The 24,797-nt window shown below is 45.6% G+C and overlaps 1 protein-coding gene across 1 annotated transcript in view; it reads left to right on the forward strand.

Annotated features, from left to right (window-relative positions):
• LOC147117171 (uncharacterized) overlaps window positions 1-24,797 on the forward strand; it is a 667,391-nt gene that overhangs the window by 555,140 nt on the left and 87,454 nt on the right. Inside the window, exon 10 of the mRNA XM_085987124.1 lies at window positions 18,411-18,515. Within this exon, the coding sequence (XP_085843250.1) occupies window positions 18,411-18,515 (105 nt within the window). The remainder of the gene's footprint in view (window positions 1-18,410; window positions 18,516-24,797) is intronic.

Raw genomic sequence — 24,797 nt, forward strand, 5'->3', positions numbered from 1 at the left:
ATTTTTTAAATTACAAATAAATCATTTCAAGCTAAAAGCAATAAATTTACTTCTGCCACCAGGTTTCACATGTTACCACGATGAAGTTCGTGGTTATAGATTAAAGTAATCTCTGACTACACCTAGCTTGGACTGTCTTGCTAAAATAGTCAGTGCCCTTCACCTTTAAAGACCTGGGGCCTCATTCAGTCTAGATTAAGAAATGACTGTCTCCACACGCTGATAGCTGTTAATAACACAAGTGAATTGAGTTCTGGTGCCTTGTCCTAGTTTCATCTCAACATCAGCCATAGTGCACATTGACCTGAATCCAGCAAGAACCAGAATTGAGTTTGAGATGTCATGGCAGCTGAGTGTTGAGGTGGAAGGAAGTGCCTCTTGGGGTTAGAGCCAAAATGCATTTTCACTGCTGTGCATATAAAGCCTAGCATTACTGTTGGCCTGGTTCTTCTTTGTGTCGGCTATTACTTTCAGTGTTTGTAAAGTGCAAAAAGATGCTTCACAAGGTCTGTACTACAAATAGAAGGTGTATCTAAATCTCTTTTATGTTACCAGTTTTGTTTTGCTACTCCTCCTTATGACACAATTTTGTTGTAGCAGCCTATCATCATCACTTCCATGACATGTCAGTCGAAGGTACCTTGCATTTTCTCTTTCAAAATTGTCTCTGGCAATATTTTGGCTTTCTCCAAATTAAGCATTTAGGGCTGGATTTTGTCATTGGGGCAGGCTGGGGTCGTGTCATCCGCGTTTTGTGTTAGCCACCCGATTCCAAATCGATGTTGGAGAATGATGCGATTTTCACCTAATTGGGCAATTGAGTTCCAGCGTGTTGGGAACCCCTGGCCCAATTAGTTTTTTCAGTCTGAAACTCGCCTCCAATGATGTCATCATTGCTGCTGCATTTAAGGTTTGCAAGAAGCCTTGCTTCTTCTGCAGACTGCCAACCTTTTGGCCTTTGCTGTGAGAGGGACCTGGAGGCAATCTGAGCAGCGGAAGACCTAAGTCTGCTCCCAGATTTGATGACGTCACCCTGCAAGCTTTGGTGGAGGGAGCAACAACTAATAAGGAGGTGCTCTTCCCTTCCTCAGGGAGGAAGAAGCCTCCCCAGCAGACGAAGGCTGTGTGGATCCAGGTGGCCCAGGAGGTCAACTCATTGTCGCTGATCCACAGAACCTGGCTTCAGTGCAGGAAGAAGTTTCATGACCTTCTGCGCACTGGAAAAGTGAGTGACTTTCCCATCACCCTCAATCTGATCCCCATTGCCTTTCCTCACCAGCACTCAGTTTTAGCAACCTCTTCCTCCACATCCCACTTGATACTGATATCCCTGCACCCTTACCCATTCCCTCTCTGTGGCCACATTCACCTAACTATTCGACTATGCAGCCCTCACACTCCCTATCACTGTGATGCTATGAAAATAACTTACAAAACACAGGGAGGGCCCTTGGTCTTGCCACCTCACTCCATCTTTGTCTCCTTCTAAACATCTATGCTATGGATTCTCTACACTCACTCCTTCATTCTCACTCAAACTCCACTTGTCTCCCTCATTGCAGGAAAAGAGAGTTCACAATAAGAGGGAAAGAGTGAGGACAGGAGGAGGGCCACCCTCAGTAGCCCAGCTCACCCCCTGGGAGGAGGCGGTCCTGGAGATCGTGGGACTCGAGTACAATGCGCAAGTGGGGGACGGACAGACGGGTGCATCAGAGAAAGCTGGTAACAGAATAATTTTTCATCTCTCTCATTGACATTGCATGAGTCACTGGTAATGATTCTGAAGCTCTAACAGATGGACTTATGATCATCTGCAATATGCAATGTGCATGTAACCTTGGCCTCACATCTCTGACTCTTTCCTTTACTCCCCCACAGGACCATCGCAAGCACCCATCCCCACTATCCAGGAGGAACAGCCTGAGCTTCCAGACTCTTCAGAGGAAGCTGCAACCTTTGAGGGCGCAGCGTCAGCAGAATTCAGCCAACCCAGCACCAGCGCAGACACTCACACCTCAGTGGGACCATCGCGAGATAGATTAGTGTTGTCACCTGGTGTATCACAGCTCACAAGTGAGCATCAGCAGATTGTGGAGACAGGGACAGCAGTGGAGAGTCCCAGTCGGAGGGCACAGGACTCTCGCAGCTCGGCTCAGCTGCATGTCAACCCTCTGCCTTTGGGTCCATCCAGAAGAACAACGGTGCTGGAACTCCAGGAACAGGTGCAGGAGCCTCTGGCAGGTTTTGTCTCTAGGGTAGCTGCGAGTGTGGAGCGAATGGAGGAGTCCCTCGCTAACATGAGCAGAGCCTTTGTGGAGGCGTTGGCGCATGAACGCATCACCACAGAAAGGATGGCAACCTCCGTGGAAAGGATGGCTACAGTAGAGGAGAGGATGGCTACGGCCATGGAGGAGCTAAGTCGCCAGAGTGTATAAAACATGGTGAGTGTTCAGAATAGAATGACATCTCTGGAGGAGCGATGGTCAGCTATTGAACAGAGAAACCAGACCTTCATGGAAGTCCTTCTGAGGGGGTCCCCATGGCCCCCCTGATGTGCAGCAAGGTGCTCTCAAGCCACTTGCAAGCGCTGAGTTGGACCTGACCCATGAGAGGGATGTTGGTGGCGGAGAACAAGGAAGTGGGGGCTCCTCTCCAAGCACTCACACTTCCATGCCACTGCCAAGTCCTCGGTCAGTGTCCCCACCCAACTGAGATTGGCGTATCAACCCCTGCACAGCCGCAGGAGCAGCAGACTGTTGCCGAGCCCGCACAGTTTCGCAACCCCAGAGGACGCCCGCCAAAGGTGTCGAGTCACGAGCAGCAAGAAAGTGAGCAAGGGGTTTCCACATCTGCTGATGCCAAGGGGGAACCACCACGTAGGAGCACGCGTAAGAGAAAGATACTGCACAAATAGTCACAAGGGTAGTCACTTGGGTGAAATGTGATGTTTAATGTTGAAAAGCCATCAGTTGGTTATTGTAAATAAAAATTCTGATGGCAACTGTTGCAGTTGTGGCGTGTGTCATTTCGCTAATGGGACTTCCACATTAAGGGCTTAGGATTACTTGCAATTGTCAGTATGGTGGTCAGAGTGCTAGGAATCCACTGGTTCTTGGCCATTGTCGATGCTTTGGTAAGAAGCTGCGAGGTAAAAGTGCTTGATTGGCTAGGCTAAGCAAATCTGGCCAAGATGAGTGCGTTCCTTGCATTCCGGGCAGTAATGTTCTCGCGTACTGCTGCCGCTGGTTGATGGGCCTCTGTAAGATGTTCGTTTTCGCTCTCCTCCTCCTCCTCCTCATCTGAGGAGGATATGTGAGGAGCCACCTGGTCCTCAGAAATCTGCAAGCCACTACGCTGTGCCATATTGTGAAGTGCACAGCAAACCACAACGATTCTGGAGACCCTGGCTGCTGAGTACTGCAGGGCTCCACCTGATCTATCCAGGCATCTGAAGCGCATCTTCAGCAAGCCGATGGTTTGCTCGATTATGGATCTAGTGGAAATGTTGCTGTAGTTGCAGCTCTCCTCGGCTTCGTTGGATGGGCTCCTCAACGGCATCATTAGCCACGTCTTCAGGGGATAGCCCTTGTCTCCAAGTAGCCATCCGTTAAGCTGGTCTGGCGGACTGAAGAGCGGAGGCACACTAGACTGGCGCAGTATAAAGAAGTCATGGCAACATGCAAAATTTCCTTCTTGTGGTCACACACCAGCTGCACGTTGAGGGAGTGGAAGCCCTTGCGATTGACAAAAATACCTGGATTGCGATGGGGTGCCTTAAGGGCCACGTGTGTGCAGTCAACGACGCCCTGCACCCTTGGAAAGCCTGCCAAATTAGCAAATCCAACTGCACGCGCCGTGACACTTGCTTGATCCTTAGTGAAATGGATGTGATTGTGCGCGATGGCCAAGAGGGCATCGGTTACCTGTGTGATGCAAGTGTGTGCGGCCGCCTGGGAGATGCCGCTGATGCCTGCTGCTGATTCCTGGAATGAGCCTGAGGCAAAATAGTTGAGTGTGGTGGTGACTTTGGCGGCCACTGGTAAGGGGTGTCCACCTGCTCCTCTGGGCTCCAGGTCTTGCTGCACCATTGCGCAGATGTCACCCACTACCTCTCGCGAAAGTTGGAGCTGCCTTTGGCACTGCTGCTCAGTCATGTTGAGGTAGCTGATCTTCTGTCTGTAGACCCTGTTTGGGGGCTATCTCCTGCGCCGACCGGCTTCCATGCACTGGCGCCTTCTGGCCTGTGCAGCTTCAGGTGGGTGAGCAGCAGCTTGGCGCTCCTGTTGGTGCTGCTGTTGTTCATGGTTCTGCTGCTGCCGCGGCTGGTTCTCGTCCGAATCTGATGTCCAGGAGGAAAGGAAATAAATGGTTCCCATGCTTCTGGTGTATGCCTCAGTTGAGGAAGCGCTCAGTCAAGGTGGGAAGAGGGGTTTCCCAGGAGGTCACACTGGAGATGGGTGTCAGGCTCCAAACTTCCACAGCTAAAAGTTCCCCCAGACCTGAGACAACAAAGTTCTGCCACCTGCAAATGATGACTGATCAAATCTCCTATTTAATGGTGGAGCTGCAGCTGATAGTCAGCAATCCAATTGTGCTACCACCAGGTTTCACCGTCGTGTTTCAGAGGAGGCGTGCATCACATGGGAAAAGTGTTAAAATCAGAAAGGCCTCTCAAAATGGGATTATAGAGGCAATTCAGTGGTTGTTAAGGGCCTTAAGAGCCTATCCCGCTTCTTGGAGGCAGGACGGAGACGGGATCAGAAACCACGCATTTGGGAAAATTGCTTGGAGGCAGGATGGAGGCGGGGTCGGGTCCACCCGCCACTTTTTGCAATTTTAACACCCCACACGTCCCCATTCCCGCCTCCTCAGGCCTGGCAAAATCGAGCCCTTAGACTCAGCACTGAGCATACTTAACGTTTATGGAACTAATCCTGTTTAAACACATCGACCTAGTTCTTTGCTTTGGCCAAACTGAAACTTGTTTAGTTGAACTTAAATCTTCGATTTCACAGAAGATGAGAGTTTTTTTTTAATTAAAACTACATTTAAATGAAATATATGAAAATTTAGAAAATCAATTGGTAGCTATTAGCTTATTTACTACAGTACTTCTTCTAAAGACTGCAGTAAACCATGACCAAAATGCTGTTCGTGGCAGGAATATCTAATTTTGACAATTTGTTAATGTGATGAATTTTGCTTCATGCTAGTGATAAACTATTGCATCGTGCCATCAACATTTGGTCCGTTTAATTTATTTTTTTTATCACAAAGTAGGATTGCATTGCTGGCAGATGTTCTGAATACTTAATTTTTTAATATACACTAGTCATCAACTTGAGTTTGTACCAGTGCCAAGCTATCATTGGATTTTGCTAGCTATACTGTCACTCAGATGAGCATATCATGTCATTGAAAGAAAATGTGTATTTCTTTTTATAGAAAATAGATAGATTTCATAATTTTTTTCTCTTCATAGTGATTTTTGAATTGATAGCCTGTTCAGCAAAATATGCTAATCTACTACTTGTCCTCAGTAATAATCCAATACTGTGATACTGTTTTGATGTAGCTCTCAGCACCAGCTAATTTAAACATGTTGGCAAAAAATGTGGCATGAAATATGAGTTCTACACCATAGCAATTTAGTGGTAAAATAGTTTGGTGCTCTTAACTATTGGCTGATTCACTTTATTTACTGATAAAAGGCAACCTTTGTTACTATTGTCAGATTATTTTAAGCAGCTCTGGGAGGCTCTTTATGTACTTCTGGACATCAGATAGTCTGAGATGCCAAGATGGAAAAGGGAAAAATGACAAGCATTTAAAATTGCACTCTTTTCATGATTGCTCTATTTTGAGCTAAAGGAAGTCAATTCCCGATACCCTATAGATCGAGGGAAAAACAGAAAACCTTGCCTGCGTCTCTAAATAGCCAAATAAATCCTATAAAAGAGAATCTCTGAGCAGTTGGGAGTGCATATCAGCTTCCATAACTATGTTTATTTTCTCCCCTTTGCTACACAGTCCATGTGTGTCTTGCCTCCCATTTGCTCTCTTGCTGGTGCTTCCTTTTCTTTTCTGTCTCAGTATTCATCTCTTTCTCGATTGTACAGATGTTTTATCTTTTCCTACTTTTTGTTTACCAATATTTTCTTCTGTTGGCAAGTGCCTTTGTTAACAGTGGCAAGTTTTGAAAAAGGGTTAGACCCAAAACGTCGACTCTAATTTCTCTCCACGGATGTTGCCTGGCCTGCTGAGTTGTTCCAGCATTTTCTGTTGTTATTTCGGATTTCCAGCATCTGCAGTATTTTGCTATCGATTTAACTAAAGGCCAGTTAGCCTGACATCAGTCGTTGGGAAAATACTGGAATCCATTGTTAAGGAAGTGGTATCAGGGCACTTAGAAAATAATAACATGATTAGGCAGTGTCAGCATGGTTTTATGAAGGGGAAATCGTGTTTGACAAATTTATTAGAGTTTTTTGAGGATGTAACTAGCAGGGTAGATAAAGGGAAACCAGTGGATGTAGTATATTTGGATTTCCAAAAGGCATTCAATAAGGTGCCACATAAAAGGTTATTACACAAGATAAGGGCTCATGGGGTTGGGGGTAATAGCATGGATAGAGGATTGGTTAACGGACAGAAAATGGAGAGTAGGGATAAACGGGTCTTTTTCAGGTTGGCAGGCTGTAACTAGTGGAGTGCCGCAAGGATCAGTGCTTGGGCCTCAGCTATTTACAATCTGTATCAATGACCTAGATCAACGGACCGAGTGTAATGTATCCAAGTTTGCTGACAATACAAAGCTAGGTGGGACAGTAAGCTGTGAGGAGAACACAGAGTCTGCAAAGGGATATAGATAAATTAAGTGAGTGGGCAGTAAGGGGGCAGATGGAGCATAATGTAGGGAAATGTGAGGTATTTCACTTTGGTAGGAAGAATAGAAAAACAATATTTTTTAAATGGTGTGAAACTTTCAAATGTTGGTGTTCAGAGAGATTTGGGTATCCTCGTGCAAGAAACACAGAAAGCTAGCATGCAGGTACAGCAAGCAATAAGGAAGACAGATGGCATGTTGGCCTTTATTGCAAGGGGGTTGGAGTATAAGAGTAAGGAAATCTTGCTACAATTGTACAGAGCCTTGGTGAGACCACTCCTGGAGTACTGTGCACAGTTTTGGTCTCCTTATCTAAGGAAGGATATACTTGCCTTGGAGGCGGTGCAACGAAGGTTCACTAGATTGATTCCTGGGATGAGAGGGCTGCCCTATGATGAGAGGTTGTGTAGAATGGGCCTATACTCTCTGGGGTTTAGAAGAATGAGAGGTGATCTGAAGGGGATTGACAGGGTAGATGCTGAGAGGTTGTTTCCCCAGGCTGGAGTGTCTAGAACTAGGGGGCATAGTCTCAGGATAAGGGGTAGGCCATTTAAGACTGAGATGAGGAATTTCTTCACACAGAGAGTTGTGAATCTTTGGAATTCTCTGCCCTAGAGGGCTGTGGATGCTGAGTGTTTGAGTATATTCAAGGCTGAGGTAAATAGATTTTTGGACTCTAGGGGAATCAAGGGATATGGAGATCGGGCGGGAAAGTGGAGTTGCGGTCGATGATCAGCCATAATCTTATTGAATGGCGGAGCAGGCTCGAGGGGCCGTATGGCGGAGCAGGCTCGAGGGGCCGTATGGCGGAGCAGGCTCGAGGGGCCGTATGGCAGAGCAGGCTCGAGGGGCCGTATGGCGGAGCAGGCTCGAGGGGCCGTATGGCGGAGCAGGCTCGAGGGGCCGTATGGCGGAGCAGGCTCGAGTGGCTGTATGGCGGAGCAGGCTCGAGGGGTCGTATGGCGGAGCAGGCTCGAGGGGCCGTATGGCGGAGCAGGCTCGAGGGGCCGTATGGCGGAGCAGGCTCGAGGGGCTGTGTGGCCGACTCCTGCTCTTATTTCTTCTGTTCTTATATACTTGTGCGTTTGCATGACCAACTGCATACATCTTTGTCACCAGTCATAAAGAAAGCAGTTTCCTGTAAACTGATACAGGGTTATTGATGAACACAAAAGTCTTCAGTTATACCACAAGCATCCTTTGGTCACTCACAAATCTTAACTAGGAAGTAAGGACAGTTATGGTTTACCCACAAGCAAAATATGTTACAGTAAGCTGTCATTTTTTTCAGCAGAGTTTGAAACTGCGTTGATATTTTATTTGATCAAAAATGAGTTATATGTAGGGAAATGCTCTTTTTGCTTTTTGTGACTTGCATTACTGCAAGTTGACAAGTGGTTGTTGCAATAAAAACAGAAAATGCTGGAAATACTCAACAGGTCAGGCAGCATCTGGAAGAAGTTAGAAATGTAACAGGTTTTAAGCAAGTACAGAGGCAGGGAAAGGGTGGACAGGAGGAAAGAACAAAAGGGAATGTTTGTGATCGGGTGGAAGGCAGGAGAGATTAAATGGCAAAAGGGATGATGGTGCAAAGCAAAAGGAGTGGTAATGGACAAGTAAAGAAACAAAAGACGGGTCAAGAGGAGGTGTAAATGACAAGAGCAGAATCATTACCAACAGCTGCTGTCTGGAAAAATGGGAGCAATGGTTCTGATCTGAAATTGTTGAGCTCAATGTTGAGTCCGGAAGGCTGTAAAGTGCCTAATTGAAAGATGAGGTGCTGTTCCTCGAGCTTCCGCTGTGCTTCAACAGTGTAGGAGGCCGAGGTCAGAGTGGAGCAGAGAATTAAAATGACAGGTAACAGGAAGCTCAGAGTGACGCCCAAGGAGCATGTTTGAGGCCCTGGATGCTGGGAAGGGAGGAGGTAAACACTTCTTCCAGGTGAAACAGTGATTTACTTGTACTTCTTCCAATTTAGTATGCTGTATTCACTGCTCACGATGCAGTCTCCACTACATTGGGAAGACCAAACACAGATTGGGTGATTGCTTTGCGGAACACCTCCATTCGGTCCACAAGAGTGACCCTGAGCTTCTGGTCGCCTGTCACTTTAATTCTCTGCCCCACTCCCTCTCTGTCCTCGGCCTCCTACACTGTTATAATGAAGCTCAACAGTAGCTCGAGGAACAGCACCTCATCTTTCGATTAGGCACTTTACAGCCTTCTGGACTCAACATTGAGTTCAACAATTTCAGATAACCACCGCTCCCATTTTTTTCGGACAGCAGCTGTTGGTAATAATTCTACTCTTGTCATTTACACCTCCTCTAGATCCATCTTTTGTTTCTTTACTTGTCCCATTACCAGCCTCTTTTGCCTTGCACCCTTATGCCATTTGATCTCTCCTGCCTTCCACCCTATCACAGACCTTCTCTTTTGTTCTTTCCTCTCCCCCCTTTCCCTGCCTCCGTACTTGCTTAAAACTTGTTCCATCTCTAACTTTTTCCAGTTCTGAAGAGAAGTTAACCCTGTTTCTCTCTCCACAGATGCTGCCTGACCCGCTGAGTATTTCCAAAATGTTTTGTTCTTATTTCAGATTTCCAGCATCTGCAGTATTTTGCTTTTGTATTAGTAGTTGTTGCAGCTGTTCTCTGAAAGAATGCAAAGGGCCGCTCGACAGTCGTGGGCCACTTAACAGCTTCAAACGCCAATATTGAATCTCTGACAAGGGGCCAGCTTCCAGGAGTGAGCCAGATGGCCTGTTTCTTTTTTTCAACATAGTTGGCCTTCCTACCCAGCAACCCCATAGAGAAACTGTTGGCAAACTGCAGTTTTGCTCCCAAGTGAAATGTACGGTCAGAGGCTTTGTAAAGGCAGTGTTGTCCCATAGAGAACCTTGTGAGAGCTGGGGAAAAATCAGCAGCATTAGGAGGGCACAGCCTGCTTTGTTCATACAAAACAAACATCTAATGGAAAAGAAAATTGGAGAATACAAATGTATTGCTGACAGGTGATTGCATTTTAAGGTCCCAGCTGTTAGGTGTACTTAACAGCTGTAAGTTGTAATATCACCAACCTTCATTTGTTGACCAGTGGAGACATTGGAGCTGTTTTGTGACCAGCAATATTCCGCAATTTTGCCTCTTCCCCTGCTGGAAAGATCGGGAAAATTGTACATTTGACAGTCTTGCAGCAACCAATTGAAAACCAACAGGCAACCACGTGAAATTACAGTCCCCACCACTTAACCCACTCTCATTTAAATCGGGCAATCGTTTATAAAGGTCAAAAAGCGCCGACCATTTTCCATTTCCATTATATTAAAAGTTGCCACTTACACTGTGTTAAGTGTGCTGTGTATTTCAGGTAGAAATAGGTGTTTACTGAGTTTGCATCTCGTTAAGGTGCAATTACCTTGTATACTTAATCACCTCGAACGGGTGTCGGGTTACAGCTTGCACTACTCATCATGACTGCAATAACAAACATGTTCAATAAGTAAATAGCACCTTGTTACGGTCCAATTACCTTGTGTACTTAATGCCCTCTAAGCACTGTGGGGCTACAGCTTGCACTACTCCGCACTGACTGCATTAGCAAACATGACTAGAAAGAGGAAAGCCACGAGTCTCAGCACTAATATCAAGCTCGATGAGCTACCTAAGATGAGCCAGCACGACCTAGCACAGCACCTCCATCTTCCAAAACCTACCATCTCAGACCAGTTGAAACAACGTTAAAAAGCTGTCTAATGAATGACATCAGACTTCCCATCCAAACAGAAAAAAGAAACGCAAGGTGTGGTATAAATAAAGCTAGTCACCCTGCATACAGTCTTGTTTAGATTATTCAATAGTGATTTGCTGCAGTCTTGTTCAATAGTAATAGCACAGCATTACCCCTTTAAACCAACCAACACGTAGAGCGGACAAATGCATTAGCACCAACGCGCCCTCTATAAGTGGTGGGGACTGTATTGCAAAATAGTAACATGGATGTTAAATATTCCGAGGGTCCCTGAGAAGAAAGAAATGTCTGAGAAGTCTTTTTCCTTGTAAGGCTTTATTATGAGTATCTTGCAAAATGATGCATTTAGTGAAATAATTTCTGGTGACAAAAAATTGGAGCTTTTTTGTCAGCATTGTATTATTTATCAAGTTCTTTCTTGCTGAACACAGCACACGTAGGGTTAACGTCAGACACTGCTCGCTAGCTCTGCAGGTCAAGAGAAGGCAGAGACATGTATAGTTCAGGAAGGCCTTGGTTTACATAGTTTCACTGTTATATCAGGATCCAATGGGTCATTCAAAGTATTTAACACGGACCAATGAATCAAGCCATTCCAGTCAGCTTGACACTTTCGTCAAATACAAACAGAGACTGAGAGATGTCTATGACTTTTACCGTAAACGGCAGACATGCTTGCTCAGACAAACATCCTGGTAATTGACAACCTGTGAATGGCTATTAATCTAACACAGTTATGAGACGCACAGTTATCTCATGTCCTATTTTTCAGTATTCTTCAAAGGATGTTTTTATTATATAAAGGATATTTTTATTATGATATATATCTATGTTTGAGTTTATACTAGTCAGCAGTTAGTCTGTAGCCAGCAGAGACTAAGCTAAATGTGGCTCCTTGGTCTCATTTCACATATAAGAAGTGAGCAACCATGTTTCAAGGATCAGTTTTATGTTGCGAGGTAATGCAAGGTAATTTTTGCTTTTAAGAAGCATAGTAAAGGTTGCAACTACTATAAATATACTGTTTATACAGAACAGTTTTGGTTTACCTGTTTAATGTTAAGTAAATTTGTCTGTTGGTTTATAGCCTGAGTATAGGTCTGATAGAGTGTCTGTTCATATGCCTACCAAAGACAAATGTGTGTGTTGTATTCTAGTAAGGCAGAATATAGTGGCAAGGATTCCTTGTTTGATCTCTGGGTCTCAACTACATTTACTTAGATATTGCGCAGATAAAGACATAATCTGGTTCATAGGGAAGGCGAAGTCCGTTACAAGAGTGCTAATTAATGCTGAACCCATGTAGTATATCTAGCACAAAAACAAAGTCCTTTACATATGTTACATCATATCACAACACCAATAGCAGATGTTAGTTTTGATCCACCACCCTCTGAACTAAGAGCACATCAGTTGCGCCACTCTGCTTTTGCGCTTGTCCCCAGTGCAGAGGGAAATGATAAATGTTTCTCTGATGGTTTATTATCTGAGTATCCTCTACATCTGGTTTTGGACTGACCTGCATCATTGTATATATAAAAAAACGTAATTCTTTTACACTTTGTCTAAATTTAAAAAGCTAATCTGTTTTCGCCTTTTACATTGTAATTCCCAATTGCAAGGAAAACATTTTTGGGGGTGGAATTCTCTTGTCAAATGGCTCAGCAAGCCAGGGAAAGGACACCCAGGGTCTCACATGTAGCAGTCCAGCTTTGTGCAGAGGTCCTCTACCCACAGGGGCCTGGAGGCCCTTCAGAAAGAAGGATGTGGAACCAGACCACTGAAGCTGTCACTGCCAACAGTGTCGCCCCCACCACCTGGCTCCAGTGCCCAAAGACCAGTGGTCAAGGTCTTCAAAAGCCGTCTCCTACCAGCTGCACCACAAGCTTCCCACACTGCTCACCTACCAACATTCTGTACCAAACACGAGGCACACCTCCCATTCTTAGCTTCACCTCAACCCATTGGCAGGGGCATGGCTGAGCCCTTGGCCAACATCAGGGCTGAAAGGATACAAGGTGCTGGTATCCTCATATGTTATCCTCTTTCTCTCTTGGACTTCTTGCTTTCCCACCCTCCCCTCACCACAACTCCACTCTTGTGCCATCCTCATTTCACACACCCAAGAAATGCAGCCTGCACAGCCAGTGGTTGACCAAGAAGAGGGAGAGGAGGGTGAATAATAAGAAGAAACACTGTCACTCGATTTCACACTCCCAGCCACCAGCTCCTCAAGGCCTACCCACAAGGCCATTTGCAGTGTCCCCCACTGAAAGTCAGCAGCCTTCCACCACCCATGCTGCAGTGAGGTGGTGGAAGGTGGGGTGGCATTACATAAGAAATAGGAGCAGGAGTAGGCCATTTGGCCCTTCGAGCCTGCTCTGCCATTCAGTAAGATCATGGCTGATCTTCTACCTCATCTCCACTTTCCTGCACTATCCCCATATCCCTTGATTCCCTTAATATTCAAAAATCTATCGATCTCTGTCTTGAATATACTCAACAACTGAGCATCCATCTCTTGTGTGTCACCTTATCGAATGCCTTCTGAAATTCCAAATACACCACATCCACTGATTCCCTCTTATCTATTCTGCTAGTTACAACCTCAAAAAACTCTTAACAGATTTGTCAAACACGATTTCCCTTTCATAAATCCGTGTTGACTCTGCCGAATCCTAGTATTATTTTCTAAGTGTCCTGTTACCATGTCCTTAAGAATAGATTCTAGCATTTCCCTACTACTGATGTCAAGCTAACTGGTCTGTAATTCCCCGTTTTCTATCTCCCTCCTTTCTTAAATAGTGGGGTTACATTTGTTACCTCCCAGTCTGCGGGAACCATTCTAGAATCTATGGAATTTTGGAAAATGACAACCAATGCATCCACTATCTCTATAGCCACCTCTTTCAAAACCCTAGGATGTAGGCCATCAGGCCCAGGGGATTTATCGGCTTTCAGTCCCATTAATTTCTCCAGTATTATTTTTTTTACTAATACTAATTTCTTTCAGTTCCTTATTCCCTTGGTTTATCCACTATTGCCGGGAAGTTTTTTGCATCTTCTTCCGTGAAGACAGACACAAAGGCTGCGATTTTTTCAATGGAGGCGGGTTGGGTTCGGGTCAGGTGGTTTCCAGCTTCCAGTCCTGCCCCCAACTGCATCCGGCCCACAGACATGATTTTACATTGATTGACCTTGTTAAGCCCGCCCTACGGGCTTGCCGGCCAGTTAAGAGGAAGTCGGTCAGATGACGTCATTTGATGACGCGTCATCTGCCGGTTTTCTTAAAGGGATCACGCACAATCGTTTTTTGACAGCTGATTTCTCAGTGTTTGACAGCATTGAGGTGCTGCAAACACTGACAATTACTGCACAAAGGTGCATCCAGGCTCTCCAATGACTCCCTCCATAGGCTGGAATAGATGGCAGCTGCAGGTGAGGTGACAGAAGCGATCTGCCACTGGTGAGAGAGGTTCTCCCAATGAGATGGCACTGGACATGGATTTCAAAACTTGTAATCTAAAGAAATGTGTTCCCAACATTTTCTTACCAGTGCTCCATTGGATCCTTCACACCACTTCTGCAGCTGTCATCAATTCTGAAACATTACAGCAGACTCACAACACGCCACACTTACCTGGCGTGGTGTCTGGACATCAGGAAACCTGAGGCAGAAGTGGCAAAATTCAAAAATAGCCTGTCAACTACTAGCAACTACCTGTTAATAGGCAGGTAATTGGCTTTAATCCTCTTCCCGCCACTAGGTATCGGGTCCATGGGCAAATCGGGGACCCGACACTTGGGAAAATTGTTTGGAGGCGGGTTTATGCCGGGATCGCAACCCACCGTCAATCAAAACTATTTTACCTTTTGACCCGCCTCCAAACCCGCCCTCTGCGCTAGCAAAATCCAGCCTTATGTATTTGTTTAATTTCTCTATCATTTCCTTATTCCCCATTATAATTTTTCCTGTCTCAGCCTGTAAGGGACCCACATTTACTTTTGCTAATCTTTTCCTTTATACATACCTACAGAAGCTTTTACAGTCTGTTTTTATGTCTCTCACTAATTTACTCTCATATTCAATTTTCCCTTTCTTTATCAATTTCTTGGCCCTCCTTTGCTGAATTCTAAAATCTTCCCAATCGTCAGGCTTACTACTCTTTTTGGTAACATTATAAGTCTCTTCCTTTGATCTAATACTATCTTTAACTTCTCTTGTTAACCACGGTTGGACCACTTTTCCTGTGGGGTTTTTGTACCTAAAGGAATGTATATTTGTTGTAAATTATGTATTAATTCTTTAAATGCAAGCCATTGCTTGTCTACTATCATACCTTTTAATGTCGTTTCCCAATCTACCTTAGCCAACTCGCCCCTCATACCTACGTAGTTTGCTTTGTTTAGATTTAAGACCATAGTTTTGGATTTAACTAAATCACTTTCAAACTCAATATAAAATTCTATCATATTATGGTCACTCTTACCTAAAGGCCCCTTTACTACAAGGTTATTAATTAACCCTTTCTCATTGCACAATATTAGATCTAATATAGCCTGTTCCCTAGTTGGTTCCTCAATGTACTGATCTAGAAAACTATGTTGCATACATTCCATGAATTCGTCCTCCACACTATTACTGCAAATTTGGTTTGCCCAGTCTATATGTAGATTAAAGCCCCCCATGATTACTGTATTACCCTTGTTACATGTGCCTCTAATTTCCTGATTAATACTCTGCCCTACATTACAACGACTATTTGGGGGCCTATAAACAACTCCCACCAATATTTTCTGCCCCTTGCTGTTTCTTAGCTCCACCCAAACTGATTCTACTTCTTGATTTTCAGAGCTAATATCCTTTATTATCAGGGCTACCCCCTCCTCCTTTTCCATTTTGCCTATCTCTTCTAAAAGTTAAGTATCCTGGAATATTTAGTTCCCAACCTTGGCCACTTTGCAACCACGTCTCCGTTATGGCTATTAGATCAAACCTGTTCATTTCTATCTACGCTATTAATTCATCTATTTTGTTGGGAATGCTTTGTGCATTCAGATATAGTGTCTTTAGCTTTGACTTATTTCTGTTTTTCCCTGATGTCACCTTAGTCACAGATGCCTTATTACCTTTATTATTCTCTCTCTCCCCCTTCCTGACCCACTCTGCTTATTTTTATCCAAAACTCTACTCTGCTCTAGAGCCTTGACATTTCTCTTGCTGCTTTTAAATTTACTCTTTCCTGAATCCTCCCACCTCCCCCTTCATTAGTTTAAAGTCCTGTCTACTGCATGACATCAGTAGAGGCACACACAAGACAGTCACTAAGGGAATGCAGAAGGATGATGAGTTGATTTCTTGATGTCACATTGGATGGATACATGTATAAAGTTGGATTGAAAAGTTTGCTTTGTGGTGGCTTTTATTTCAGCATTGTGGCCAAGAGGATGCTGTGATGGTCAGTAACAGAGGGAAGGTTAGGTGTGGGACAAATGTTGAAAGGGGAATTGGGGTTGTGGTCACTGGCAGGTGGATGATTCCATCCCAGATATCCCGGCCAGAAAGTGGCTGGGTTGCATTCTTCCTTCTGCTTCCTCCTCACATGCGTCTTCCTTTTCTGCGTCTTCCTCTTCCCTCTGTGAGCAGCTGCTGGAAATATGAAATAAAAGCAGAAAATGTTGGAAATACTCAGCAGGTCAGGCAGCACTGAGGCATGAACTCTGTTTCTCTCTCCACAGATGCTGCCTGACCTGCTGAATATTTCCAGCATTTTCTGTCTTCTCAGAGGCCTTCCTTTACCATCCAACGCCTTGCAAGCGTCCAGCAGCATTCCCTGCACTCCCTGCACACTTTAAAAACTTTTAACATCCATTGCACCAAGCCACTACTTCAATAAAATATTTAAAAATCCAGTCCAGAAGCTTAAATGCAAACTTACCTGAAAGATGTGTGTGTCCCTTAAGAAGTGCTGACAGCGTCTCTGTCAGTCTGCTGCATGCTCGCTTTTCAGATCAAGTTTAGGACCCAGCGCTAAATTCAGCGCAAAGTTCCAAGTTTGCAGAGCGTCACGCTCTCCAGATTTGCATGTTCAGGGCCCGTGGCACTGTGGCCCTTGTCAAAATGGCGGCTGCCAAGTCCCGCACCAGAGATGAGTGTTAGAGCGGCAGTCACCATTTTTTTCCGGAATCTACCAGTAATGGGTGGTGGTAAGGAGCCCAATTTCTTGGCCCTTATTTCTTCACTGCCCCATGTTGCAGCATCTGCTTGCCAGCCTTACTCCACGCCCACCTCCAGCTTGGTACCTGTTACTTCCAATCTTCTGTGTGCCATAGATCTTAAAAAAATGAGATAAATATTGGCTGCATTAACAAAGGATGACATAGAAGGGCCACACAGACATTAGATAAATACAAGACAAGGATGCAGAGAGAGGAGTGGAATAAAAATAGAAAATTGCTGGAAATACCCAGCAGGTCAGGCAGCCTCTGTGGAGAGAGAAACAGAGTTAATGTTTCAGGTCGATGACCTTGCGTCAGAACTGGAAAAAGTTATCAGTTCTCTTTCGTCAGTGAGTAATGTCACTGACCTGATGAGTATTTTCAGCATTTTCTGTTTATATTTCAGATTTCCAGCATCCACAGCATTTTGCTTTTGTAGAGAGAGGAGTGGCTTGTATAAAGAATGAGACAGAAATAATGAAAAATTGTCACACCACAATGAGAAATGTTTGCAAGCACCATACAGAGAGAGAGAGAATAAGGATGCAGAACAAAGACAGAGTGAGCAACAGAATAAGAATTAGACAGTGAGAAATAACCAGTTATTGGAAGAGACGTATCGGTTCTTTTGTCAGTGAGCAATGCCACAGGAGATCTACTATTATTGACTAAAATTTAGTAAATGTAGTCAGCCAGGTAGAACATCTTGGAGCCTTTGAGCTGCAAAATGTTTTGCTCAAACTAAACATATAACCAATAAAGCACTGGTCTTTTCTTGACAAGTTGAGTTGAGTAAATGATCCATTGGTATACGAGGCTCCCCCAATTATAGCTAAATGTGCACTTCAATGGATTGAGAAGACATCAGTTTGACAAGATTGTAGTAGTATTAGATTATCTTCGTCGCTTTTATATGCAGGGCCATTGTTAATGAACATAAAGAACAGCATAGCGACAGCAGACAGTAATCACTGGCGGGTATTATTCTGTTCTTTTATATGTGTTATTACCAGAATTCTAGTGAGAAAACACAAGTGAAAATCACTTACTTGATGTAATGCACTAAATATATTATCTGAACAGATCTACGTCATATCGCAGTTGAAGCGTTTTGTGTTTTGAGAGAATATAATTAATATAGCTGGTGGAACTGCTGCAAAACCATTTTAATTACCTGAAGAAAAGGAGACTTGTCAGGTTAGAAATGAGTCCTCCAAGTATTTTAGCCTTCTATTAACTATGGTAGAAAGAGTGGTTTTATATTATTCATCATATTGAAGTCATTTAGTCTCATGTATTCTAAGTAATGGAATGGTAAGCACAAGCTCTGAAACTTTAAAATAAGATAAACGAATACAAGGTCTCTTTCTAATAGTATTTTATCCATTTGTAGAAGTAAAGATCAGTTAACGGGTAAAATACACTCTCTAAGGGTCTGACTGTATGCATTACATTACAGCATGCAGGCTTTGTTCTGACAGTTATTGATGAAGTCTTTCTGTAACCAATTCCCTATAATTGCAAAATAGATGACCTGAAGAATGCACTTGTCTTGTAGGTTTGGTATCTGCTGGGCTGGGTTTGTTATCTTCAAGCAGAGAAGACCAATGAGGATGCATCTTTCAAGGACTCTGCCAGGACATACCTAACAAAAACCAAAAAGGTAACCCACTGCTCTATAAATATTGTATTGTACTTATCTGTAAGTTAAATATTTTTAAGCATTTGTAAAGAGGATCACCCTGCCCCAATATAAGAGATGCAGATTTTAAACAGGATGATACAAGCCCATTTATTTATATTTCCCAAAAATGTCTTTTGTCAAAAAGCTTTGTTATCTTTTCCTTTGGAGAATTGTGCAGAGATGCGTAATCACACAGGAAGGTATCTGTTTCTGTTCTATCAGCTTCAGTTCTCTGAAATGTTTTTTCTTTGTTTTTGGAGTGTTTTTTGCTAAAAATAATTCACAGGTACTATCTGGATAATGCTTTCTGTCATGATATTATGGGTTAGGTATTGAGTTAACAAACATGCTTAAATTCTGTCTGCTATAAAGCCTCTCCAAAGACGAGCGAGATGCATTGTCTCTGGCAGATTGATACTTGCAGGCATAACCGAATTTTTAATCACATCACAACATGCAGATTTAACCATACTTTGCTCATTCATGCAGGGGAAGGTTTCATTTGCTATTTGTAAAGACTGGAAACAAGATTTTAAGGAACACATAGCTATTTTGCTACAATTATGAAGAGACAATCTTTCCCCATTACATCTAATTGGATATATTTTTCCCAGCTCAAACGTATAAAAAGCAAAATGGTTAACCAGGATTATGCTGCGCGGCTGTAACACTAGTGAGAGATTCAGATAATGCCATAAACCATGAGACGAAGCTCAACCAGTTTATTAACATCCTCCGTTCACTAAGATTGAGTTACAACTTTTTAACACACTTTCAACCATCTGTTATTTTATATAATAGCTACAATTCAATTTCTTATGCAATAAAACGATAGCTGGCTGTCTGTTCTCTTCCCCTGTGTGCAAAATCTTGTCTTCTAATGTTGATGACTTGTGGCAAAAAGCAGAGGCGTACAAGCATTGCAATACAACACACTGAGGGAAAATCACATTACAGGAAGGTGAGCGTAGAAATCCAAGAACAATGAAAGGCCTTTCAGCCTCCTTGGGCTGCCCCACGGTTTAGGTTCATACTCAGAACCAAAGACCTCTTCCATCTCCCTCTTGCATTGGCACAAAGCCCATGATCATCATCTATTTTTTGCTGATTCAGTAATGTGTTCACTTTTTCTATACTGGATATTGCAGCTGTCTAAATTTACTTGGCTAAGTGGTAGTCTGTTCCATATTTTAATAACTCATATGATTGATTAGTTACTGAAGCAACATTTAGCATGTGGTTCTTTGGATTACAATTGTATGCCCTACTTTAATTCTAGTTCCACACAAATAAATTCTCCACATCTATCCCATTGATTCCCCATTATGATTATTTTTAAAACTTGGAGCCTCATACCCCAATCCCCATGAGTCTCATTTCATTGAAAGCAGATTGAAGTCCCTTAGTGTCTCTTTACAATTCATTGATTTAACATCTGATGTGACCCCTGTTGCCTTCTTTGAACCCTTTCCAATGTGTCTTTATTTTTAGAATTATGGTGATCATAATTGGAAATAACACTATGGGGGAGAAATTCAGTTGGTAGCGCCAGCGATTAGCGCCTAAAGAGGCCGAGAAGTGGGGCGCTAACCAACTAGCACCCGGGCGCAGCGAACCCTGCGCCTCTTCCCATATTGAGTGGACTTTTAGCGCCGGCGCTAAATCTTAGCGCCCGCTCACGGGCGCAGGCAGATCATGACGTCATTTCAGTGTGCAACGCCTTTTTGGCGCCCCGGACCGGAAATTCAGTGGCGCCCCCCTCCGTTCTGCCTGGCGCTAATAAGGCCAGCTTACCTGGAACATTCCCCAGTCACTCTCGGGCTGGGGGGGCGTTCTTTAAAGGGGACTGCACTGGTATAAAAGCGGCAGCCATTTTGGGAGCACAACTTCTTCGAGAGTTTCACAGAGTTGCTGAGCTGCACTCTGAGAGCCATTTCAGCAGTGAGCCAGCGCTGGCAGAGGAACTTCAGCCTTCTGACCATCACCTTGCTGCTGGTGAGCATTTACAACGGGAAAACTTTCTTGTGCGCTATTATTATGGGGGCTGCATTGGAGGGGAACGTCCTGTTGCTGAACCATCTGGAAAGGGCACAGAGACGCAGGGAGAGAGGGGCAGGCATGGCCAGACGGAGGAGGGCCAACAGACGTCGCCACATCAGACCTTACGCTGCCAGGGTTTTCCGACAGCAGTTCTCTTACTTGAACATGTCAGAGGAGCAGTGTCTCAGAAGGCTGCGCTTCAGAAAGGAGGTGGTGACTGAGCTGTGCCACCTGCTTCAGCCAGATCTGCAGCCTCAGATAAGGTGCAGGACCTGTCTGTCGGTGGCTGTCAAGATGATTGTTGCCCTGAACTTCTACGCGAGCGGCTCCTTTCTGGCCGCAACTGGGGACATAGCCAACATATCGCAGTTTGCGGTGCATTGCTGCATCCGTCAAGTAACTGATGCCCTGTTTAAAAGGAGGCGGCAGTACATCTCCTTCCCTATGACACTGGACAAGCAGCGGGAGCGCGCAGAAGGCTTCGCAGCAATAGCGGACTTCCCCATGGTGCAGGGCGCCATTGACTGCATGCACGTGGCTTTGCGGGCGCCTGTATTGAATCCGGAGGAGTTCCGCAACCGCAAGGGGTTCCATTCCTTGAATGTGCAGCTGGTCTGTGACCACCGACAGCTGATCCTCGCAGTCAATGCGCAGTTCCCAGGCAGCAGCCACGACGCCTTCATCCTGCACCAGACTTCAGTTGCAGACCTTTTCGAGGCCCTGGCTCACCCAGGAGGCTGGCTTCTCGGTGACAAGGGCTATCCTCTGTGCCCATGGCTGATGACGCAGCTCCGTTCGCCCAGCACCCCTGCTGAAGAGCGCTACAATGTGAGCCATCAGGCGACGAGGAACATTGTGGAGCACACAATTGGCGTGCTGAAGCAGCGGTTCCGCTGTCTGGACCATTCCAGAGGCGCCCTGCAATACTCACCTGAGCGAGTCTCCCACTTCGTGGTTGTATGTTACATGCTGCATAACCTCACCATCCTATGCACCCAGCCAATGCCACCAGACATTGAAGCACCAGCAGAGGAGGAGGAGGACCAAGACAGGAGGGCCGTCCGTCAGAGGCTGATCAGAAGTCGCTTCTAGGCCCCTCTCACGGAATGCTTGGTGCCATTCGAAGAGTAGGAATGGAACCGTTCTGATAACCCAAAGCCTATGAAGGGCAATATGAATGTAAATAGCAGACATGGCCAATGTAAATAAAAACATTTGTTTATTTTGCAAAATGTGCTTCCTTCCAACATGACAAAGCAATGGCAACAGAAAGCAAAACTAACACTCTAACACATAAGTTACTCGCACACCCGGGAGACTATCCAAAACATAACTAACATTCAGACCAGGTGACTCGCACACCCGGGAGACTATCCAAAACATTACTAACATTCAGAGCAGCATCCACGGCCTTGATTTCTACAAATAAGACGTCTCAGCAGCACCTTCTACTCTTTCCCCCTTGATGGTGATCTACTTCTCTTGCGAGATTTGCCCCTTCCCTCCCTGCAACTCCTCAATAATGGGACCCCAGTGGCTGCATCAAGGCTGGGGGAGGCCTGCTGGCTGTCCGAAAGCGCAGATGCCCCTGAGGGACGGCCTGGACGACCTCTGGGCTTGGAGGGCCCGGATTTAGCTTCTCCAACTGTGCATGGGTGGAAGCAGTCTGTCCTGCAGGTGGTAGCAGCTGCAGTGGAGACGTGGCATGAGGAATGCTGTCATCCTGAGAGCGGACACCTGCTCTGTGGTCGGCCAACACACTGGCACTCTGACGGGGCAGCACCGCAGCATGCGCACCAATTGGCTGGTCCACAGATTGCTGGCCTGCTGTGGTGCTGCAAGGGCCCCGGGTAATCCTGCCTGATCCAGCGAGGGTGGCAGCAGTCAGTAGTCGCGTGGCCTCAATCTGCGTCTGCATGAGACCAGCGAGTGACTGCGTGGCAGCACTCAGCACTTGCGTGGCAGGTGCCAGTGCTTCGGTGAAGCCCTGGACAGTCCTTTCCAGTGCTTCGGTGAAGGCCGGGACAGTCCTTTCCAGTGCTTCGGTGAAGCCCAGGACAGTCCTTTCCAGGGCTGCCCCGAAGCCCTGGACAGTCCTTTCCAGTGATGTCCCGATGCCCTGAACAGTCCTTTCCAGTGCTGCCCCGAAGTCCTGGACAGTCCTTCCCAGTGCTGCCCCGAAGTCCTGCGCACTCCTTGCCTGTGCTGCCCCGAAGTCCTGCGCACTCCTTGCCTGTGCTGCGCCGAAGTCTTGGACACTCCTTGCCAGTGTCTCAATGGATTCAGGCATCCTTGCCACTGCAGCCATGAGCTCAGTGTGCCTGAGCGCTCATTTCTGTGAGGGCACGCACCTCTTCTGCGCTCTGTGCAGCAGTACTCGCGGCCTGACTCGCCCTCCGGGGAGACGGCCCCCGAGCTTCCCTACCCCCCTTGCATTGCTGCAGCCCGCTGGGTCCTGGAGCTGGTTCCTTCTCAAAGCCTTCCCCCCCGCTCCCCTCCAGGAAAGTACTATCCCCAGTCTGCAGATGGGCTGGCTCGCCTGAGGGTGGTACGGATGGTCCGGCTTCCTCCTGCTCGTCGCCTCCGGAGTCAGTGGCAGTGGCAGCTTGTTGGCCCGGCTCCCAAGCTGGAGATGCAGCATCTGAAAGCAGGGAGGTTGAAGAGTGGCTTTAGCAAAAGGACAGGGTGGCAGCAAGGGATGCATGAGTGCTGCAATGCTCTGACTTGGGTCCAGAGTGAAAAAGCATGCTGGTGGGGGGAACAAGTGGAAGGAGAGAGTTCAAAAAGGTGATGACTGTGATGAAATATATGCCTTCATCAGCCCATGTGTTTTACCTGCTTGTATTGTGTGAACCGCCCCCTTTTGTTCCTATTGTGTGTATTGGCTACGCCCCTGTCTTTTGCCATATAAAGGTCTCAAGAGCTGTATGAGTCATTCCTACCAGACGAACCCGATGTGGGAAGACCTGCAATGCTGCAATGTTCTTAGTGATTAAAAGCCTTCAGTTGAATCCTTGTCTTTGAGTTATTGATGGCATATCAATGACCTTACCATCGCTGTGCACAATGGGGTCGGCAGCTCCAGTGGTGACATAAGAACATAAGAACATAAGAAATAGGAGCAGGAGTAGGCCAATCGGCCCCTCAAGCCTGCTCCGCCATTCAATAAGATCATGGCTGATCTGATCCTAACCGCCAATCCACTATCACAGAACCATCTCCTGAATCTAACAGAATTAGACACACGAAATAGGAGCAGGATCAGGCTACACGCCCCCTGGGCCCGCTCCGCTACCCACAGGGCCATGACCGATCCGAACCTAGACTCATGTCCAAATTCCTGCCCGCTCCCCGTAACCCTTAATTCCCTTTACTTCTAGGAAACTGTCTATTTCTGTTTTAAATTTATGTAATGATGTAGCTTCTACAGCTTTTTGGGGCAGCATATTCCATGGACCTACCACCCTGTGAGTGAAGTAGTTCCTCCTCATCTCAGTTTTGAAAGAGCAGCTCCTTATTCTAAGACTATGCCCCCTAGTTCTAGTTTCACCCATCATCGGGAACATCTTCCCTGCATCCACCCGATCCAACCCCTTCACAATCTTATATGTTTCAATAAGATCGCCTCTCATTCTTCTGAACTCCAATGAGTAGAGTCCCAATCTACTCAACCTCTCCTCATATGTCCATCCCCTCATCCCCGGGATTAACCGAGTGAACCTTCTTTGTACTGACTCGAGAGCAAGTATGTCCTTTCTTAAGTATGGACACCAAAACTGTACACAGTATTCCAGGTGCGGTCTCACCAATACCTTGTACAACTGAAGCAATACCTCCCTATTTTTATATTCTATCCCCCTAGCAATGAAAGCCAACATTCCATTGGCCTTCTTAATCACTTGCTGCACCTGCATACTAACCTTTTGAGTTTCGTGCACCAGGACCCCCAGATCCCTTTGTACTTCAGTACTTTCCAGTTTCTTGCCATTAAGATAATAACTTGCTCTACGACAGGACCAATCATCCGGCTTCCAACAATCTGGTGGACTCGTTCCTCCAGGTCCGTGAGTGTCTGCAGGTGAGGCTGACCTCCTCCGGTACGAAGCTGCTCCCTCCGGTTCCTGGCCAGCTTGGCCTGCAGGAGAAAGGACGGGAAGTCATGATACATTATGCCCTGAGCTGACATCACATGCCCCCCATGGTAGAATAGCCCTTACATTA

Source organism: Somniosus microcephalus, chromosome 5 (genome assembly GCF_052327205.1).
Source record: "Somniosus microcephalus isolate GS21.2 chromosome 5, FLI_Smic_1.0, whole genome shotgun sequence".
Lineage (NCBI taxonomy): Eukaryota > Metazoa > Chordata > Chondrichthyes > Squaliformes > Somniosidae > Somniosus > Somniosus microcephalus.